This window comes from Camelus dromedarius, chromosome 10 (genome assembly GCF_036321535.1).
Source record: "Camelus dromedarius isolate mCamDro1 chromosome 10, mCamDro1.pat, whole genome shotgun sequence".
Classification (NCBI taxonomy): Eukaryota; Metazoa; Chordata; class Mammalia; order Artiodactyla; family Camelidae; genus Camelus; species Camelus dromedarius.
Window position 1 is genome coordinate 47,232,271 of NC_087445.1, and position 22,118 is coordinate 47,254,388.

Here is a 22,118-nt window from a genome sequence, read left to right on the forward strand (position 1 = left end):
ACACGCAGAGATAGAGTTCAATGTCTACAAACCAAAGGACTCCCAGGGCAGAGAAGCATGGAAGATTCTCCCTCAGTCTTCAGGGAAGCCCAGCGCAGGCAACGCCTTGATTTTGGACTTGTGGCTTCCAAAAACTGAGAGATTAAATTGGTTGTAAGCCACCAAATTTGTGGTAATTTGTTACGGCAGCCCTAGGAAACTAATAAACTAAGGACTCAAACTCCCACTTCCAGGCATAGGCTGGTGCTTAATAAAAAGCACTGTCAAGCTGTGAACACTCCTTAGGAAGGACTCAAGTCTCTCCTTATTTCATGGGGCACAGACATTAACTGACCTTGAACTCACATTTTCCTCTCTGACTTGCTTCCCCAACTAAAATTTAGTAGCTTGGATTACAGGATCCAAGTTTCCGCTAGATATTCTGGAGCCAGAGTAAATGCAGTTTATTTTCCTCCTTACTGAGAACAAAACTGGGGCCTGAATTGTCATGGATAGGGATACATTTTTTTTTTCTTGGCAAAGCTAGCCTTGTTTTGTAATGGAGTCAAGGTTATTTTCCTCTGACTTAGCTGAAGTCCAGTATTAACATATCCACAAGGGGAAAAAAGAACCAGCTAAAACATGTGGATACCATATTGCTTGCACTGACTACAGAAATGTCTATTATTACCAAGATTAATAAGCACTGTCAGAAACATACCTTGGCACATGTTTGGAGAACTCTTCTTTGCTAAAAGATAGTAACTACCAAGAAAGTTGGATAATATAAAATGTGTTCTCGTCTAAACCTGCAAGTACTGGGGTAGTGGGAAGAGGGAGGCTGCTTTCAAATCTTTTAAGTTTGGTATTAAGGGGGGGCTGTGGGGAAGGGTTCTAACAAGGAAAGGGAGGCTAAGAAGGCAGCTGGTGAACGTTTGCTGGGGACTGGCACAGTGCTGGGTATAGGTCCTTTTACTAACCAGCCACTATACTGTTTCCATGTGTAGACCAAGAACCAGAGGTTTGAAGGGAAAGTGGGTTCCTTCTCGAATAATTCTCTACCCATTTCAATGTGGGCTGCTAGTCTTACTCTCACTTCTTCAGAATGCCCTATTTTCTGATTGGCAAGTTAATCTTTTAAATAGGTATGAATCCTGAAGGTGCTAAAAGCAAATGTCTGACTTGGGAATTTACTGACAAACAAGGAACTTTGTTGTTGAATGTTAGCCAGGGAAGTTATACATGATGTTCACAGCAATGTAAGTCTGCTTTTTACAAATTCGTATGTTGGATATAGCAACAAGTTACATTCAACTACACAAAGAGTAAATTACTTCTAATCATACTGTGGTTTATTAAGGCATGCAATGAAAAAATTAAGAAGCCTTGGGGTATCAAGGGCAATGTTCTTATTTGGAAACCAGATAACCTGACAGTCTTGATCTAAACCTTCCCGTTCCAACATGGTGGCCAACATTCCAACATCTGCATGTGGCTGTTTGAGCATTTGAAATGTAGCCAGTCCAAATTGAGATGTATTGTAAATGTACACTGGACTACAAAGACTTGGTATGTGACAATAGATCTTTTATGCTGACTACAGATTGAAATATTTGGGGCATGTTAGGTTGAATACATTTTAAATTTTTAACTGTTTCTTTTTACTTTTTAATGTGGTCACTAAAATTTAAAAAATTACTTAAGTGGCTAATTATACTTCTATTGGACAGCCTCGTCCATACAGGTTCATTACTCTAAAGCACACAAGAGACCTCAAAAACTTGGTAGTGATCTGACCACATTCACAAGAATTATATCCTCTGGTGCAAATATCAGGTCTTGTGATCTACTGCAAACTTAATTGTGGCCAGGTGATATTTAATTGGCACATTCGGTACACCTGAGGATTAGTATTATCAAAGCATAGTTAGAATAAGATTAAAAAAACTTAATAAAGGGGGAAATAAATTGGCAAAGATGAAGCCCTGATAAAGAGTAGTTTAAGGACCTACATTTATTGTTAACAGAAAACTTGCATGGTCCAGTGTCTTTCTAGGACAGCTCTCTTCCAGGTAGTGACTCAGAGGACACAGGGCTGCCATCACCACAGGAGAGGTAAAGAGAGTTGCCTTAAAATGCTCCCACATGGCCTAAGCTCACAGTCCTTTGGTCAGAACCAGCGGCATAGGCCTCACTGCCTTCCTGTAGGTACAGAGAAGGGAGAGAACACATAGGTATTTACTGAGCACTAAATGCCTCTGCAATAAGACAATGCAAGTTTTGAGACATTCCAAATCCAACACACTCTTTCAACTATGCTGGAAAGTGAGGGAAACAAGGAGGACCTGGTCACTTTTCTGAATGCTCCTGTCAGTTAAGTACTGGAGCCAGTCAGAAGGCATCACCTTCCCTTAAGCCAAAGAACTGCTTCCTGAAAGAGGAAGAATTGGGATCTACTATTTAGCCTCAATTTTTTTGAATTTTGTTTCTACTTTCAGCATATAGGTAAATAGATTGCTTTACTTTCTTCCTTTTTTAGTCAAAAGAAAGCAATTACACAAACATGTATGGAAAATGACAAGCAGAGGCTCCTCTTTCCATATTATGTTGACAAGTTGGACATAAGCTACTGTAACTAATGTGAACAAATCTGCCCAATTATCTATTGTTCTCTTATTTCCTGTATCTTATGGTTGCCATACAGAGAAAGAAATCTGGTTACCCATTTATGTCTACTGTTCAATAAGCTTACACCACACGTGCGCCTACTCTCAGCTTTCTTGGCCTTTTTAAAGATGTAAATATGTACCATATGTTATAATGTAAGTTGCTTTTACGTTTCTAAGTTGTTTACACCACTGCAGAAATGAAATCTGGACTATAGTCTAGAAATTAAATCAGGCTGCTTAGTTAAGCAACAGCTCTGTCTTCCTGTTAGAATCCCCCTAACACCCCTCCTCCAAACACACACAACCCTACCTTTCCCTAACACAGTAACATGAAACACAACAAAATGTTTTAAGTGTACATCATACATTTATTACCAACAACCCTCTCAACTCCAAAATTGGGCACAGGGATTAAAAATAAAAATTCATTGCACTACTTAGTAAAGCATTACTAGTAACTTTCATAAAAAATGTACAAACTTTGTTAAAAATTTATCAAGCCTTCAAATGATTTGGTTACAGATATTTATAATACGTACATTTAAAACTATGTTAACTGATACAATGGAATATGATTTGAGAAAATGACTCAGCAAATGATTCCAAAATACACCCCTGTAAGCTTTCATAATCTGAAACAAACAGCAAAATGAGGTAACCAAATGTACCAACAGGGGGAGAATAGCTTTCTAATGAAGGCCTAAAGATATCTGTGAAAAATATTCTCATAAATTGAGTTAGTAGATCTCATTCAAAATATTGTAAGAGGCCCAAATTTAAGAATCTTAACAAATCACATTTCAGAGTATATAAAATCTAAATATGCTTTCACATTTTCCAGATTTTGCTCAAAAAAATTCAGGACAGAAAATCCTAATGAGATCTCAATACCTGGAGGCCTTTTTTTCTGTTTTGTTCTGTTGGGGGGGGGGTCACACACAAAAAAATCAAAGATGGTATCTCATGCAAAGGAAAACAAAAAACACAGCAGAGTCAAGATGGTAAAGCCAGTATTGTTTTAGGAAGAAAGAGGAAGAAGGCAACAAACCAACATCTGCCTGCTATCTGGTGCATCACCCACGGTCACAACAGCTGGGTACCAATCAACTGTTCTTTCTCTTCTGCTAGTCACAAAGTTGCTCTGTGGCTAGTCTGAGCTGGTTCAGAACACATGCATGTATGCTCCTAATACGCAATAAAACCACTTAATAAGCAAGTCTGCACACATCTCTAAGAGCCCCATGCAAAGAAAAGACATTCCCAAAGAGAGATCAGTCACAAGAGTGCAACAATCAATTCAGGATTTTACCAAAATAGACCCTGCTGCCTCCTACATTGCCAACTGCCTCTCAAAATTTATTGGAAAAGGAGTATTATGACAAGAATTCATCGTCAGAGGGAAGGAAGAAAGCTACTTTTCCTAGTCATTAGTACAATGTGCCTTGTTAATTAGGTATCTATATAAATTAGAAAAAGTGCTTTACTTGCATGCTTCAATAAAATGAATACTGAGTGTAGTAGTGTTATGTTAGATCTGTACAGATATAAATTTTTTACAGCTATATAAAAGAGTCTATGTATAAGATGGGCTTTTGCCATTTTAAACATGATTTTTTAATTAAAAAAAATAAAGATTAAACTATACGTGATTTATAATGTAGCTGATTATTATGCCAACAATTTTGGTCGTTAACAACTTTATTCATCAGGAATCGGTGGGGGATATGTTAATGATTTAAAAGTAACATGTACATTTTACCACTGTTTAGATGTATTTCTGATGCACTGACAAATACAGGGGCAAAGAGAAAGGATGCAAAATCCTTCCTGTATGACTAGACAGAGGCAACAGTGTCTGGAAAAGGGCAAAATTGTGCTTCTGTGTGAATTGACTTTACTGAACTCTGAGCTGTGAGAGCTTATAGAGTCTTCAAGGGAAGGCAAGTAGCATGGCAGTAACAAGTAGTTAATACTGTCCGAGTAGAAAACTGACACTGAGCCAACTGAAAGTTGAGTGAGGCTGGCAGCAAGTCATCACAGTCCTGACTGAAATTACGCAGCTTGTGCTACTGCAAACAGCAATGACATCAACTGCAGGAAGAGGCAGACAATGCTGAACACACGAGAAGAAGGAGAGAGGAACCAAACGTGGCTGCAAAGATGACTGAACAATCTGAATTACGCTCAGTGAACCTATAAAAACCCCACACAGCTATGTATTATTTTCAGATCAACTAAATGAAGGTCAATTCCTGTTTTACAGCATTATTTTTATACAAAATCAAATCTGCATTTATACTGCAAGTATTCTGGACACCTGTTATATTAAACTTTTTCTCATTCAAACAAAAAGTAAAAAGCAAGAAAACATCAAAGCACATCGGGTCTAAGGAACTCGAGCTGTCACAGCACTTGATCCATCCTGGAAATGAGGGTTTCGATGAGAAGCACATTTACTGAGGGAAGAACTAGACAACTTTCAGGATTGGAGCTAGGCAGGTGAGTTAATAGAAACAGAAATATAATTTTCTTAAAGCAATTTAGTTGCCTATGGGAGGAGCCTGAACAAAGAACACGTATCAGAAGTCAAGCTGAGTTAACAGATTTTTTTCTGGTGGAAGTAGAGGAGGTGAGACTTCATGGGACCAGTGGTATTCTTAGAAATATATTACTCAAATATCTTCAGAATAGACTACAAATCTAAACATTAAAAAAACAAACAAAAAAAACCCCACAAGTACTTCATGTAAGAAGTAAAGGAAATGTAAAGGAAAAAAACAAGAGTATCAACATTCAAATCTTTGATTGAAATGCTAATATTGCTAACTGATGATGAATGATATTGCACCTTCTTTTTGGAAACAGCAAGTTGGAGATTTAAAAAATTTTTTCAAAACAGAATCAAAAAATCAGGTTTATGGAGTTAGAATCTGTTACACTGTTTTCCTTAAGTGACCCACCTGGGATCACCAACAAAGGGAAGGTGACAGCTGCCTGAAGCAAAGGAAGAAGGCTTTTCTCATTCCATTCATTGGGAGGAAAAGGGATGAGTATTCAATGCTTATAATTGATGCACCCTTAGCAATCAGTGTGCAACAGCAAACACAAGGGAAAAAACCAGTGTACAGTACTAGTGCTGTTTAAATAACACACCAGATTATACATTGCAGCATAATTAAAACTACACACACATTCTTGGTACATGCTGGTATATAGGATCTCATACACACATTAGCTACCATGCCCTCACACAAGTAGTTGCACACACTCTCTCACACACACAGATACATTTATCACCAACAATCATACGATGCACTCACTTCCACTCACAGTTTCTGAAGGCTCTATATAAGGTAGATTGCTATATCATCTGGAGCTACCACTTTTTATAAAAGCACATGCTAAAAGATCACGTCCACTGTAATCTTGCAGCAACACTCGGAATGATCACACAAAAACCAGGGAATGTTAGTGCACACACAAAATTAAGCTAAAGAAAAAGTCTTTGGAGTTCCAATCACACAGTTAGTATAACAATCCCATAATTGTGAAGACTAATTGTAAGCTTTTATAGTTGATTAAGTCACACAGTGCAAAGAAAGGTCCATTGACCCTTTTGGTAAAGGGAGGGCTGGAAGCCACACAGATTAAGTTCAATGGATAGTCCGTATATACATGTGATGAGGAACACCCAAACTAAATTTGTGCTCTTAGGTTGGTCATTCTGAATCCCGATGCACTTCTGAAGCATCAGCTCGGCAAATTGGGCAAGTACGATTTGCCTAAAACATAAAAGAAAATACTTGTCTGAATTTTTACTTATACAATGAAACATATTAAGAGCAACAGAACTATTTTTACTTTCCATATTAGTTTTTATATTCTTTGTTCCTTTAAGTTATAAGGTAATCATTTAATCTATCTTTTAAAAAATACTCCACAAACCTCAAAGACTTATTAATAACCTAAGAATAATTTTTAATAGGTCTGTTTTAACATATTGACAAGATTACCCATCACCAGTTCAGGCAAATATAATAACTGGCTTAAAACTCCATCTCAACAAACAGCACTGCCATTTACGGTGTTGCTAAAACCAGAAACACAGGCATCATGTGCTCTCTTACTTTCTATAACCCATTTTTTCATCAAATACTCTCATTTCTACATGATGAGAGCTCTCAAATCAAGTCCTCGTCTCATCCCGTTTCCACTAATTGTTCCCCATCTGACCCAGACATCCTTATTCCATCTCCCTGTCTCTCAGAAATCATCTCTATTCCATTCTCCAAACAGTGGCCTTGGTCTTGTAAAACATCTCCCACACTGCTTCCAGAACCAAGTCCAAACTCCCACATACTTCACAGTGACTTCACAACAAGCTGGCCCTGCTTTTCTCTCTGAACCCTCTTCTCTTGCCACTCCTCATGCTCTAGGCACCAGCCACACGGAACCTGTGGTTTTCTGATCATTCTCTGTTCTCACACATCAGGGCTATGCATATGTAATAACTTTCTTTTTCTAAAAACTTAAGATGCTTTGCCTTTAGGATCCCATTTGGGCTAAACTGGGTATCCTTAATCTGTGCTCATACAGAGGACTGATTTGATTTTAACTCATCTGTCTTCCTCACTAAACCGTGAAGTTATCTAACTCAGTATTATCATCTCCTACTCCGAATAATCAAACAAACCATAAAGTTGACTAAATTATTTTACTGCATCATATTTTTATTCTACTATTATAAAAAAGAGAAAATAAGAAGACCCTGAAATAATTTCACCCTGGCATAACAACTGTTAGAATTCATGTGCTTTGCCCACCCCCCAATCTACAAACGAGAATATGGTCAGAATTACATAAAAGCACTAGAGGTTTATTTCCCAGTAAATATCTCACAAAGAAGCTCCAGTGAGGTCCTCTTTTCAACTCCTTAGAGGAAACTGGCCTTGTAAGTTCAGATCTGATCCTTATCTACCATGAGAAAGTTAGGACATATTGATTATCAAGGACAGAAAACTCATTTTCAGATTTTGCACAATCACTCCCACATTGATGACTGTAGTTAATGTCTACTGACAGTTGAAAAACTTTAAAAATATACTAATTTCTACTGGTCTTTTATCTTTATTTGCAGATATCATACTGAAAGCTGTGTTTCAATTATGTCTCCCTAATCACCCCCCACTAAACTATGAACTTATTCTATGTGAAACTATGGTCAATAAAAAAGAAAACTAAAGGTTATTCTCTTCAGATACCATCACTTTACCTTAAGCCATTTGTCGACACACTTGGCATGGAACTCGTGGTTACAGGGTAAAACTCTAAGTAGCTGCCTTGACTCAAAATCACACATGCATACTACGCACCTAAAAAAAGCAAAAAGATTGTTTAACCATAAAGCCAAGTGGTTTCTATTTTCTTACAACCATCTAAGCCTACAAAACCAGTTACCATCTCACTTATCAGAATATCATTTAAATTTTAAGGTAAAACAATCTATTAATACCGTGAAAAAAAAAGCATGATGTTAAGACATTTAGTAAGAGTGTTCTGCTTTACTGAATGAGAGATCAAGAAAATTTCTGGTTTAAAACCCACACCAGTCTTAATACTGAAAATACTATTATATTAAACAAACGGTATTGGAACAACTGGGTACCTATATGCAAAAGAATGAAGTTGGGCCCCTACCTCACAAAATATATGAAAATTAACTCAAAAATGAATCAAAAGCCTAAAGATGAGAGCTGAAAACTATTAAACTCTTACAAGAAAAGCAGGAGTAAATCTTCATGACTTTGAAACAGGCAATGGTTTCTTAGAGGTGATACCAAAAACACAAGAAACAACAACAAAAAGTAGATAAACTGAACTTCATAAAAACAAACAAACAAAAAATGCTTCAAAAGACACCATTTTAGAAGGTGAAAAGACAACTAACTCACAGAATGGAGACATTTTTGAAAATCATATATCTCATAAAGGACCTGTATATAATACATAAATAACTTCTACAACTCAATAAACAACCCAATTTAAAAACGGGCAAAGAATGTGAATAGACATTTCTCCAAAGATACATATATATATGCAATAAGCACAGTAAAAGAGCTCAGCATCATTAGCCACTTGGGAAATGGAAATCAAAACCTCAATACTGTATCACTGCACTCCCACTAGGATGGCTAGGGTCAAAAGACAGACAGTAACAAGCATTGGTAAGGATGTGGAGAAACGGGGACTTCTATACATTGCTGGTGGGAATGTAAAATGGTGTGGCCACTTAGGAATGAAATGATACAAGCTACAACATGATGGACCTTAAAAACAATATGCTAAGAGAAAGACGCCAGGCCCAAAAGACCATATATTGTATAGTCCCATTTATGTGAAATGTCTAGCATAGGCAAATCTATAGAGATAAAAGTAAATTAGGGAGGGTATAGGGGCTGTGCTGGGGTGGAGAGGGTTAGGGAGAAATGGGGAGTGGCTGCTAACAGGTAAGGGGTTGATTTTGAGGGTGATAAAAATGGTGTAAATTTGGCTGTGATGACGGTTGCAAAACCCTAAAAATATACTAAAAACCACTGGATTGTACACTTTAAATGTGAATTGTATCTCAGAGTTGCTATAAAAAAAGATACCATAATAAGCAGAATCTTTAGGTATAACCCTCAAATTTTATAGGTATCATCAGACTTTTCAATCTAATACAAAACATTCTAGAGTTTGAATTAAACACCATAAAATTTCTAGGCAACCTAAAAATCCAGAACAGCACTGTCCACTAAACTTTCTGAGGTGACAAGAAATGTTCTACATCTCTTTCTCAGATGTAGCATCACTGGTAGTGCAACCAAAAATTTTAACTTTAACTAGCCCCATGTGACTAGCAGTCACCTTACTGGACAGCATAGGCCTAGAATATGAAACAGTCATCATTTATCTTTATCAAGTTATTTTTGACTCTTAAGTTTTTATTTCATAAAGGTGGAAGAGGAAATTTAACACAGAATGATGTCAGAAAAATGTACTTACAAAGTCTGTTCTGACTGGTGATTGTTAGGATTGAACCGGTAAGACGGAAGTTGCTCGATATCTGCTTTAGTCAGTCCTCGAGGCTTGGCCTCTCCCAGTCGTTCTGCTAGGTTTAACAGGGCCTATAAAGGGAATGGGAGACATATCTGCATCTTTCTTTAAATTTTCTATTTCAATATATATATTTTTAAAATTACCTTTATTATGGAAAAAATTTAAATATATACAAAAGTAGAGAAACAGTATAAAGAACTTCCATATGCCCATTACCCAGGCTCAACAATTCATGACTAATTTTATCTATTCCTTGTCCCCTGCACTTCCTATAAATTGACAGATTTTACTATTTCCATCATAAGGCTCAGCATGGCTAGTTGTTATGTGAGCACTGATGGAACACTGCTTAGATCCATTAATTTATTAAAGATGGCAAAATGGTAATATCCTATCATTCTTTCTTCATTTATTAGACATACTTTTTCTTTTTTAACATTTTTTATTGAGTTTAGTCATTTTACAATGTTGTGTCAAAATCCAGTGTAGAGCACAATTTTTCAGTTATACATGAACATATATTCATTGTTATTAGACATAGATACTTCTATATTGGTCAACTGACTTATAAAACTGTACTCAGAAGTATAATTTATATAAAATAGGTAAGATCAATGAGTTCATTTTTTTCTTTTATTTTTTGAAGTATCACTATGAACTCATGGGTTTTAACATAGTTAATATGTTTCAACATATTACAGCTATCTCTTATCTGATTTTATATAAGTACCTCCTTTCTCCCAGTTTTCAATGGCTCTAATTACTCATTTGCTTTATTCTACAACCAGGTAGCCATTTGCATGCTGCTTTCCCCTCTGCCCCCGCTTTTAAAGGCTGCCACAAGTTTAAGAGAACAGGTGACAAACAAATGATGATGGACGAGAGGAACAAATTTAATTTCCCATAATCTCAAAAATCAGTGCTGTGACAGCTGTGTGTTTTAATATGATGCTGCTGCAATAATGCTTTTGGTACAGCTTTATTTGGAGAACTGGGTTATTTAAAATAAACTGCTCCCCTCTTCACCATGCATGCCCTTAAGTCTTTCTAAATGCTAGAATAGATGGTAAATTATTAAATTTAATTGATGATTACAATTAGCTATAAAATTCAGATAAAATTTGTGATATAGCTGATATATATCTTTTATACTTCTGTTTTATATTCTATAGGACACTCAGGTCAACTAATAGAATTTATGACAATTATATTGAATAAAACATGTTCACTAAGCTCTTACTGGATGGAAAAGGTAATGATAATTGAACCCTCAACAAATCTACATGATCTAGCAGCAAGACAACTGAAGGCAGGACATGATTAGTATGTCAGGTTTTATAAGACATTTAAGAGCACAATGGAGGGAAAGACTCATTTAGACCTGGGAATGAAGGTTTTCATTTGAATTTTCACAGAGGTAGCAGTTTTTCAGCTGGGTCTTGAAAGACGGCCATGTGCAGGAAGGGGGAAAGTTCTTAGGCAGAAGGGTCAAGAGGGGTAAAGGCACTTAGGCAAGAATGTATAGGGTAGACTCAAAAAATGGTAAGTACTCTGGACTAGGGAGTGTACACTACGAGATAAAATCAGAAAAGCAAGTAAGACTTTCCTGATTGGATTAAAGTGCAACTTTGCAGAAGATCAAACAGAGTCACCCCCAAATACAATTTAGAAAGGGATTCCAATGCCAAAGACAAAATATTTTGTATACTGGAATTCTATCAGTTTTTTCCACTGATATGTATATAATCTGTTTAACAAAGAGCTGTCTTTTTCAGCTACATGACTTATGACTTAATTTTCAGTACCAAAAATGCCTAAAGGATAACCAGTTCCTTTTCTTACTGCTCTGTACAAAACTAAGACAGTGTAGAAACAAAATCAAAAACTTAACTTCGCCCCTTTCTTAATAAATGTGGGAATGGAATCCAAAGTACACTGCAGTGTGATGGTATATGCAGAAAGAAAGCAACATAATAGCATTTTGAAAACTACAAAAGGATATAGCATTTGGCCTTGTCTCTTCCATATGCATTTAAAAAAAAAGGAGAAAAGCGCTGTAAGATTATGTTTGTATGTTAGTTTCTCCTCCCTGTTCCCAGGTTCAATTCACCTTAAAAAACAAACAGAAAACCTGTTTCAGTATTCATGTTGTATAAATAGACTGAGTGAGGCTGGGGTAAGCAGGAGACACCAGACAGCACCAAAACAAAGTCACATAGGCATCCACATTCAACATATCCAAATCCAACCCTTAAAACCGCCCCATTCCTAACCTCAAATAATGTAACAATGTCACCACCACCTACATTAGATGTCATCTACTTGCTCTGTCACCTTTGATTCTGCCTTCTTCACAAGCTATTGCAGTCCTTATTTACACAGCATCTTCTCTTACAACTCTTCTAGTCACACCCCTGACACTACCATAAACCATTCAGTGGTCAAATCCTGTTGACTCTAGTGTTGAAATGTCTTTCAAGATGTACTCTGTTCTATTTGCAGTTCCCACAGAACAGAACTTACATAATTTTATAATTTATTGGCTGATAGATTACCCTGCCACCACCTTCCAACCACTCCCATTTATTCCTTCATGCCACTTACTAGCAGAGTTCTGGCTCTTTAAGGTAGCAATCTGATACCATAAGCACCAAAACATTTAGTGGCTCCTTCCTCCAACAATATTCAAAATTATGTCCATTTTTCTCTAGCAGGGCAAGAACAGGGCACTCAAAGACAATCAGCTGAATCTTTCAATCATATCTCCATTTTCTCCCGCTCACTTGAGCCAGACTGTATGTTGTTCCTCATCAATATCCACCATTTCCCTACTTCAACCTTAGGCATGAAAAAGCCTTCCTATCCTTCAAGAACTGGCTGTAACACTTCTACTGCCACAAAATCTCTTCAGAATATCCAATCATAATTCACCATTTTCTCACTGACATCCTTTCATAGGAACTGTATGTAATTCTAATAGAGCACCGAAGTCCATCTCATGATTGTAACTGTGGTACACCCCGAAACAGCTTTAAGGATGCTCAACACTTTTTCTGGACATTTTTATATCTTGAAATGTACAATGGATTTACCTAGCAAATGTTTAATTAAATGAATGAGTTGAGTAGCACAATATTTTTATGCTTATGAAACTCCCCAAATTAATCCACAGGTTCACCTACTAACCTCGTAATTTTCTACTTCTCCATCTTCCACATCCAATTCAAAGCTGAAAGTTGGGCCCACTGCAGGTGGCACTGGAAGCATTGATCTGCAGTGAAAACAACCAACACAAGTGTTAACACATTATTTCAATGAACAGGAGAAGAACAAGGCCAGTGCTACTGTGATAAAGAATGGTCAATGCTGATCAGTGACAACCCTCTAAAGAAACTGACTTCACTAGTAAAAACCAGACAACAGTATAAAAAACCATGAAACAACAGGGATGAATTTAACAAAACAGGTGCAAGACTTGTATAATGAAAACTGTAAAAATACTGCCAGGATAAATTTTAAAAGATGAATAAATAGAAAAATACACTGTGTAAGTAGACTAGAATATTCAATATTGTTAAAAATGTCAATTCTCTTCCAAAACTCATCTACAGATTTCACATAATCATTACCAAAATCCCAGCAAGCTATTTTTTTTAGTAGAAACTGACTCGTTGATTTTGAAATTTATATGGAAATAAAATCATTTTAAGAACAAAGTTGGGAGACTTATACCATCTAATTTTAAGGTTTCTAATATAGCTATAATTATCAAAACAGTGTGATATAGGCACATGGCCCTCTGGAATAAAGACAATGTTCCCTAGCCTTCCTAAAAGGTAGTTATTTTATAGACATGAGACTAAATTCTGGTCAGTGGAATGTAGGCAGGAGTAATACATGCAAATTCTAGGAAGTATCCTTGAGAGGAAGCAGGTAGGCAGAGAGATCCATTTTCATTTTTGTTAGCTGGAATGTGGACGTGATGGCTAGCACCCGAGGAGCCATCTTAGATCATGAGGAGGAAGTTATAAAATTCTGAGGATGGTAGAACCATTCCTCAGTTACAGAGGTAACAAACCATCCTTGAATTGCTTACTTCTAGAGTTTATCACATGAGAAAGAAATAAAGAACTATCATATTTAACCCATGGGTGTTTTTGTTATAAACTTAATCCTAACAGTATTTCTAAGGCACAGAAATAACTTTTCTTTCTCTCTTCTTTTGAGAAGCAGCAGCATCAAATGCTAGATAATCAGAGGTTGGCAAGTAACGTCAGCTGTAAAAGAGGCAAAATTTTAAACTTTTCTACCTTTTGATTTGTTAAACCTATCTTCCAGCTCACAAATTTTCTGTCTCCCCACATGTCTCCTTTGTTCTCGTTCTTGTGTTTCTTTCACCCTTAAACAGTCCCCCACACCAAACCTTTAACATAAAATACAAACAAACATCTAACACACTCTAAATTATATACCACATAGAAACGTTCATAAAGGAAAGAGAATCTCAAGGGAGCCAAAATTCAGAACTCATTAAAATATGAAAGACAGAACTTACAACACATATGGTAGTAAGCTGGGATGATAAGGGGGAGGTGGTATTGGCTGCTGGGATCGATATCTACTACGTCCTGTGAGCCTCCGAGGCATAAATGGAGGATAAGGCTGTAGAGGAAAAATGTTCAAACAATTTAAGATTATTTTACCTTCACAACATTTAAGTTGTTGAAAAAAGTCTCTTCTTTTTTTAAAAACCTAGATATTTACTGTTCAAGTAGTATTTAATATTTCTTAAATGTTAATATAAACACAACAGTTTAAAACACTTAGATTTCTAAATACAGTTTTCCAACTGACTGCAAGAATACATTTAATTATTTTTTTTTATTTTTGGGGAGGAGGTAATCAGGTATTTATTTATTTGTTTATTTTTAATGGAGTACTGGGGATTGAACCCAGGACCTTGTGCATGTTAGGCATGCACTTTACCACTAAGCTATACATTACCTCCCAAGAATACATTTAAAATTCTAAACACGTAGAGTTATATTAAAACAGGACTCAAAATAGTAAGTTATCAAGGCAAGTAATAAACTAATAATAGTGAATGAAAACTTACTACTCCGAAGGAAACTTCCTGATGCAAAGGATCATGTGTTAAGAACTGCAAAGGAGCTGATGGAGGTAATGTTGGAGGATGGGCTGATGGAGGGTAAGTGAAACCTCCCACTGGAAGATGTTCTCCTAAGAGTTCCACTTCATTTTCTATCCTTTGCAGAGGCTGAGGGGGAGAAAAAGCAAACTAATATACTTTCAGTGTTTAGACAAACTGTGTTTTATAACAATAAAAATTTAAAAAACCACAAAGAAGTCTTTAAGGTCATGTACTTCTTGATGTTCACATCAATCTAAATTCACACACATGGACATACAGCCTATAGTAAAATCTTATTGCCTTTAATTGAACTTCAATAAGAAAGTCTCTGAAACATGTTATTAAACATTTCCACTATCCACTAAAGGATACATTTCTTTTACTATTTGAACTTCTCTTAAAATGAGAGGAGGAAAGACAAAAAAAATCATGTAGTAATAAGCCAATTACATGAAAGTAAAAACTTTTGTTAGTCATGGCACTGACAGGATTTTCAGACACTTTAACAGATGAAATAAAACATGGTATGTATTACAAATCAGAACTAGGCCTAAAGGGGATAGGATACAGCAGGCAGTATGCTGTAGGAGAACCTTGTGGGCTTTGGCACTAGACAGGTGCTTGGTGTTGCCACTCATGAGCCATGTGGCTTTTATACAAACTACTTAATCTGAACTTCAATTTTGTCATCTATAGAACTGACATGTTCATAGACTACTTCAAAAGTGTGTTGTGAACACTGAGACGATATACAAAAAGCACACAGTGCTATGCAAAGCACCTAGCACATGCTGTCTTTTGTAGTTTAAAAAGTACCTTAAGATATAATTCACTTACTATAAAATTCACCTTGTTAAGTGATGCAATTCAATGGGATTTTCATTTTAGTACATTCAGAGTTGGGCAACCATCATCACTATCTAATAATATCCCCTTGTTTTCCCCAAGCCCTGGACAACCACTAATCTAGCTTCCATTTCTATAGATTTTCTTATTCTGAACATTTCATGTATATGGAATCATGTAATACGTGGTCCTTATATCTGACTTTTTTTTATTTAGCATGTTTCCAAGGTTCATCCATCTTGTAAGTTTGTGTATCAGTACTGCATTCCTTTTTATAGTTAATCAATTATACAGACATACCATGCTTTATTTATCCATTCACCAGTTAATGGACATCGTGACCGTTTTCACTTTTTGGCTATTAGGAATAATGCTGCTATGAACATCTGTGTACGCATTTTTGTGCTGATGTATTCAATTTGATTCTCTTGGGAACGTGTATTCTTAAATGTTAGTCTAACTTCTTCCCAGTTAGAGAACAGCAACACATTATTCAAATTCAAGTAACTGCTAACACTTTAATTTGGAAACTTATGTACACTTGAGAGAAATCACACCTGCTGACACTATGACAACACAAGTGAGCCTAAGTTCTGATTTGGCTATGTGACTGGACCTTTTAAAGAATTCCAAATTTAGATATAAGTGATGGCTACATTTAGTTTTACCCTTGGAATTCCCAGGTACTGGAAGCTAAGGAACATCCTGGCATGAATCCTGTCCCGAGTCTAATAGAAGATTTTCTTGTAGAAGTAGCTTTAACTTTTCAGATAGCCAAACTTGTCATATAACTGGCTTCTGTAATTTTCAGGAGAGCAGCCAGGTAAGCTCACCTCTCAACTCTGCTTGAGACTAAGCATGGTGCATAAATCCTAAGGAAAGGATAGTTAGGCTCAGAGTAACAGTCTAGTTCAGTAAGAAAGGAACAGTAAGAGTTCCTTTCACAGGGCCATTTCCCCTCCACTTCCACTCTAACCATTTCCATATGCTCTTTGTCCTATTCTCCCTTTTTTAAACTGAAGTACACTCAGTTACAATGTATCAATTTCTGGTGTATAGCACAATGTCCCAGTCATGCATACACACACACACACATTTATTTTCATATTCTTTTTTATTAAAGATTGCTACAAGATATTGAGTAGTTCCCTGAGCTACACAGGAGAAATTTGTTCTTTATCTATTTTTATATCTAGTGGTCAACATCTGCAAATCTCTAACTCCCAAATTTATCTCTTCCCATCCCCTTTCCCTGGTAACTATAAGACTGTTTACTATGTCTGTGAGTCTATTTCTATTTTGTAGATGAGTTCATTAATGTCCTCTTATTTTTTTTTTTTGGATTCCACATGAGTGATATCATATGGTATTTTTCTTTCTCTTTCTGGTTTACTTCATTTAGAATGATGATCTCCAGGTCCATTGATGCTGCTGCAAATGGCATTATTTTATTTTTTTTTACAGCTGAATAATATTCCATTGTATAAATATACCACAACTTCTCTATCCAGTCATCTGTCGATGGACATTTAGGCTGCGTCCATGTTTTGGGTATTGTATATAGTGCTGCTATTCTCCCTAAATGCCTGATGGTTCAGATGTTCAACTTGGACTGTGCCCTTCCTTAGACACTGCTTACCTCCTCCAGCCCCCTGAAATAATATGCCTCTCAGCTATATTCCAGCCCTAGGACAGAGTTAACTATGTTAGTAGACTATCTCATCTACTTTTCATCAGGACATACTGAAAAAAACAACTGAGGTTCAGAGGTTCACTTTACTTGCCTATATGAATACAAATATTATTCTAACAGGTAGAAACAATTTTATAATATTTTCATTTTCCATTTTAGAAACATGCAAAAGGAAAAAGAACTTTATTTTTCTTCAGATTTACTTCTCAAAGGATTACAGATACAAAGGAATAAAATTTAAACTAGATCAAATAGAAAGATGTTCAGCACAGTGAATGAAAAAAAAATTTTTAATTTAAGTGACATACAAAATAACTAGGAAAACTTAAGAAGCCAAGATAATTCTACCTAGAGAATGTCTGTATTAATTTGTATGTGTGGGGACTCTAATTCATTTAAGAACCAGAAGAATGGCTAAGTTATAGCTTTTAAATGGTAACAACTTAATCTACTAAATTAATCTGCCTTTTGGGTCTAAAAATTCTGTGAAAATTAAAGTCATAAGAGCAGAGATACCTACCGATCGTGACTGCTGTGTCTGGAAAGGGACAAACTGGCCCGGAGGTGGCAAATGAGGAGGATGATGGGGAGAAAGGTGAGGAGGATGTAAAAGAAATGGATCGCTAGAAATAAGGGGTGGGAATGCAGCATATGGTACTGGTAAATGCTGAACTGAACATGCCTGAAGCATCTGAAAGAGAAATCATTTTTTTGTTAGAAGTCTCCAAATATATAATTAATTTTAAAACATTACAGTGAGATTGAAATGTTACTGTATACCCCTCCCAAAATCATACCAAAATATTATAAACCTATACTAACAATGAAATACTAGTGTATTTTTGCATCTACTAGTAAAATAATGGTAACTAGTAATTTTTCTGTGTTTTTATATAGTTCTTACAAATCAGTCTAAACACCTAACTTTTACTTTAGCCTTTGTAACACCTATGAAGCGGGAGGAAAGTACTGCGTAAAAGAGGAATCTCACTTGGTTTAAAATACAGCAGATATTACAACTTTCCAAGAAGCTCTCCTTTTCAATCTTGAACGTCTTTTTACTTCTAGGTTTTACTTCTAGGAATTTTAAGAGCCCAAATCGCAACTAAATGCCTATGGCTCACAGCATTTTAGTTTGCCAATTTAGCACATTGGTTCTATAATTTATTACTGAGAAGCCAAACTTGGGTAAATTAATCTGTTACATTGGTGTTGGTATTTGTTTGTATGTGCTCATTTTAATCTCAAATTCAGACAGGGGTATTAGGGTTATATTTAGATTTAACAAAGTGCATTAATTTGAAGACATTATTGACCTTCAACAAGTTTAAATCCTCTGGATCTCAGCAACCTGCTTTTTGAAATAAAGAGGCTGGACTGGGTGGGGTGGTAAAGAATAAAGCATAAGCTTAAGAGGCATAAAGAAGTGGGTGTGAATCTCTGCTTTCTTATGCTAATTGTCTCTATGGCATTAAGTCATTTTCAATTTCATCATTCAGAAAACGGGGACATCACTTTCATCACAGGCTTCCTGCAGTGAGGAGTAAGTAAGACCAAGTGCTCAGAGTGCCTGTTAAACCCAGGAAGTGCTCAGACTATTACTGCTGACACTAAAGCTTCTGAGACTGTATTACTAACCGGCCCAATATCCTATTAACACTCCAAGGCCAACCTTTATCAAAGTTTAATTATAAACAGTGCTGATATGTGAAGGAACATGTTTTGACCTTCAGGATATTAAAAAATGTTTAATTAATGTAAAAACGCATCAGGTTTTAAAGCCAATTTTATTAAACTGTTACTGTACAAATGCTACTAAGATTTCTATTGCAATAAAACTGCTTTAGTTGAAAGTGAAAAACTACAAGTCTCTTAAATTTTGTTTGCTTACATAACACATTTCCCCACTCTAAACAAAGACTGCACAGACTTACTGGAGGAGGCACACTACAGACAGGGAGATGCTGTCCACTGAAAACCACAGAGCATCCTGGGACCTGTTGTGTACTGCAAGCAGGGATGTGCTGGCCTGTGCAGAGTGGAATCCCATGTGGTGCCACTGTAGTTACTGTGTAGGAAACAGGGACAGTGCCCTGATGGAGCTATTAGGAGAGAAAAGCAAAACATTGGAACTTCAGCTGTTTGGATAAAACATCAACTATTAAAAATTTAAATCTAGGCATTTATTGAGTCCCCTTAGTTGCACAGATTTTCACAATGTACTTCTGCAACAGTTTCAACCAGAATATTGTCCTTGTATAAGAAAGCCGACTGTTTCAAGAGTAGTAGTATATGATATCCACTGAGTTGGGTCTAAACTCTTCCCTCAAAAAGTCCAGGAGAATAATGAATTGCCATATTAACTTTTCTAGCCTGCTCCATAGAGCAGAAGGCTTCTCTAAAGAGGAAATTTGGAAAATGAAACATTATCTTTTAATAATCTGGTCACATTCAATAGGGGGAAAAAACTTTTGTTTAATTGCAACTAGTGCAACAATGTAAAGTAATTAGTATTTTCTAAAAGTTAAATAATTTCCTTTTCTCTTGGCCAGATCTATTTCCATCCTACCAATTCTGAGGCAAAACATGTCTTTCCACATCTTCCTTCATGAGCATATAAACATATACAAGCATGATACCCATGAACTGTTGTCATGTTTGGTTTTGTTCTTAATAGAAGTGAGATATTACCCTGCAAATTACTCTTTTCCATTAATATTGTAGTATCTCTTCAAGGGAATTAAAGGGAATTCATGCTTTTTGACACTAACCAGACATTTCAACTACACTCATAACTTTAACACAGTCCTATTATTCATATACTAATGGACACTCAAGTTACATTCACTCTTTCACCAATACAAATACAACCGTAAAAAACAGCACTGAACAATATCTTTACATATTAGTTTCATTTATTTCATAAGGATTCATGGGTAAAGGGTGAATGTATTTCAAACTAGCAAGTATGGATGGATTAAATCACACCCCAACAGCAACAACAGGACTCCCAGCATCTCTGCTCAAAGTAGATATAACTACCTGCTAGAAGAATGAAAAAACAAAAAAACAAAAAAAATTATCAATGTTTGCTTTAAATTTGCATTTCTCTTTTAATATGTTTTTTAACCATCTAATTTTCCTTTTCTATAAATAATCTATATCTTTTGCTCACTGCCCATGTTCTATTAGGTTCTCCATTCACGTTATCGTTTGGCTTTTTAGAGATATGTATAACAAAAATATTTTTTGTCTGTTTTATCTTTTGATAAATCCTTTATTTAATGGTAAATTTTATCTTTCATGATCTTTTTAAAATAAACTTTTAATTAATTTGTTTGCTTATTTATTGGAGGGGGAGGTAATTAGGTTTACTTATTTATTTACTTTCAGAGGTGATACTGGGGATTGAACCTGGGACCTTGGGCATACTAAGCACGCACTCTACCACTTGAGCTATACCCTCCCCCTTATGTTGTTTGAATGTAATCAGAGTGTAGCTTTTGGGTTTCTTTTATTGATAAGGTTATACAAATATGCTGCTAAACTTTCTAATACATTTATTTTTTTCATTTAATTTATACTCCAACTAAAATGTTTCTGTTTATAGTGTGAAGTGGGGCTCTAATTTTTTTTCCATCATACTTGTTTCATTTATTAAAACATCCCTACACCTCTAAACTGAAACATCTCTTATTTCCATTCAATAATTTCCCAAATATACCTGGATCTATTTTGTGCTAAATTCATGCAGTTTCAATTATAGTATCTTACTATAGTAATATCTAGTAACACAAATTCTTGTTATCATACTTTCTTTTCACTTTATTTTGGGCCATTTTCACATATTTATTCTTATGTAAATAAACTCAAATAATTTTACCCAGTTTCAAAACCCACTGGTAAACTAATCTGTATTAATTTAATTGTATTAAGTGTTATTTTAGAAAGAACATAATTTTATATTAAGGCTTTTCATTGGAATATTATGCTACCACATATTCAATACTATAGTACTGTAACTGCAAGAAATTAGTTTTCTTCATAAAGACACTACATGTAAGTTTTGTTATATTGCTGATACATTACTGTTCTCTATTTCCATGTCAAATTGGTTAAATCCTGGTAATGAAAAGTTACTGTTTTTTTATGTATGTATTTCAAACCTAACAACCTCATTCAGCTTCTTAATTCTAGTAATTTAAAAAATTAGAACCTTTTTCTATGTATACAACTACATCTGCTAAGATTAAACACAATTATTTGTCTTTTTGAGTTAGTAATAAAGAAGCTTCAAAAACTGATGCTCATAGGCACCTATCTTATATCTGACTTCAATGGAAATATAAACTGATTTTTTTTTTAATGTTCTGGATTCTAGTCCTTTCTCAGAAATAGTATTGTAAGTATTTTCTTCCAGACAGTGACTTGCTTTTTCGCTTTTTAAATAATGTCTTTTGGATGAGCAGAAATTTTTTATTTAATGAAATTCAGTATGTGGGTTTATTAAGTTGCCAATACTTTCTATTTAAGAAATCTTTGTCTACCTTATGAAGACAGCTCCTTTATTTTCTTTACCTTTCACATTTAGAACACAGAACCTAACTTTATTTTTGTGTGACATATGAAGTAGGAGCCAAGGTTCAAATTCACCTACATAAATATCCAGTTGTTTTCACAC

General features: G+C 35.5%; 1 protein-coding gene across 8 annotated transcripts in view; it reads right to left on the bottom strand.

Moving 5' to 3' along the window:
• Positions 1 to 2,995: 2,995 nt before the first annotated feature.
• RNF38 (ring finger protein 38) overlaps positions 2,996 to 22,118 on the bottom strand; it is a 112,849-nt gene continuing 93,726 nt past the window's right edge. For all 8 annotated transcript variants that reach the window (XM_031450038.2, XM_031450037.2, XM_031450036.2 and 5 more), the window contains 8 exons: positions 19,372 to 19,539; positions 17,958 to 18,128; positions 14,863 to 15,024; positions 14,302 to 14,408; positions 12,933 to 13,017; positions 9,693 to 9,814; positions 7,921 to 8,020; positions 2,996 to 6,430 (listed from right to left, as the gene is read on the bottom strand). In XM_031450038.2, coding sequence (XP_031305898.1) covers positions 6,368 to 6,430; positions 7,921 to 8,020; positions 9,693 to 9,814; positions 12,933 to 13,017; positions 14,302 to 14,408; positions 14,863 to 15,024; positions 17,958 to 18,128; positions 19,372 to 19,539 — 978 coding nt within the window. In that variant the 3' untranslated portion in view covers positions 2,996 to 6,367. The remainder of the gene's footprint in view (positions 6,431 to 7,920; positions 8,021 to 9,692; positions 9,815 to 12,932; positions 13,018 to 14,301; positions 14,409 to 14,862; positions 15,025 to 17,957; positions 18,129 to 19,371; positions 19,540 to 22,118) is intronic.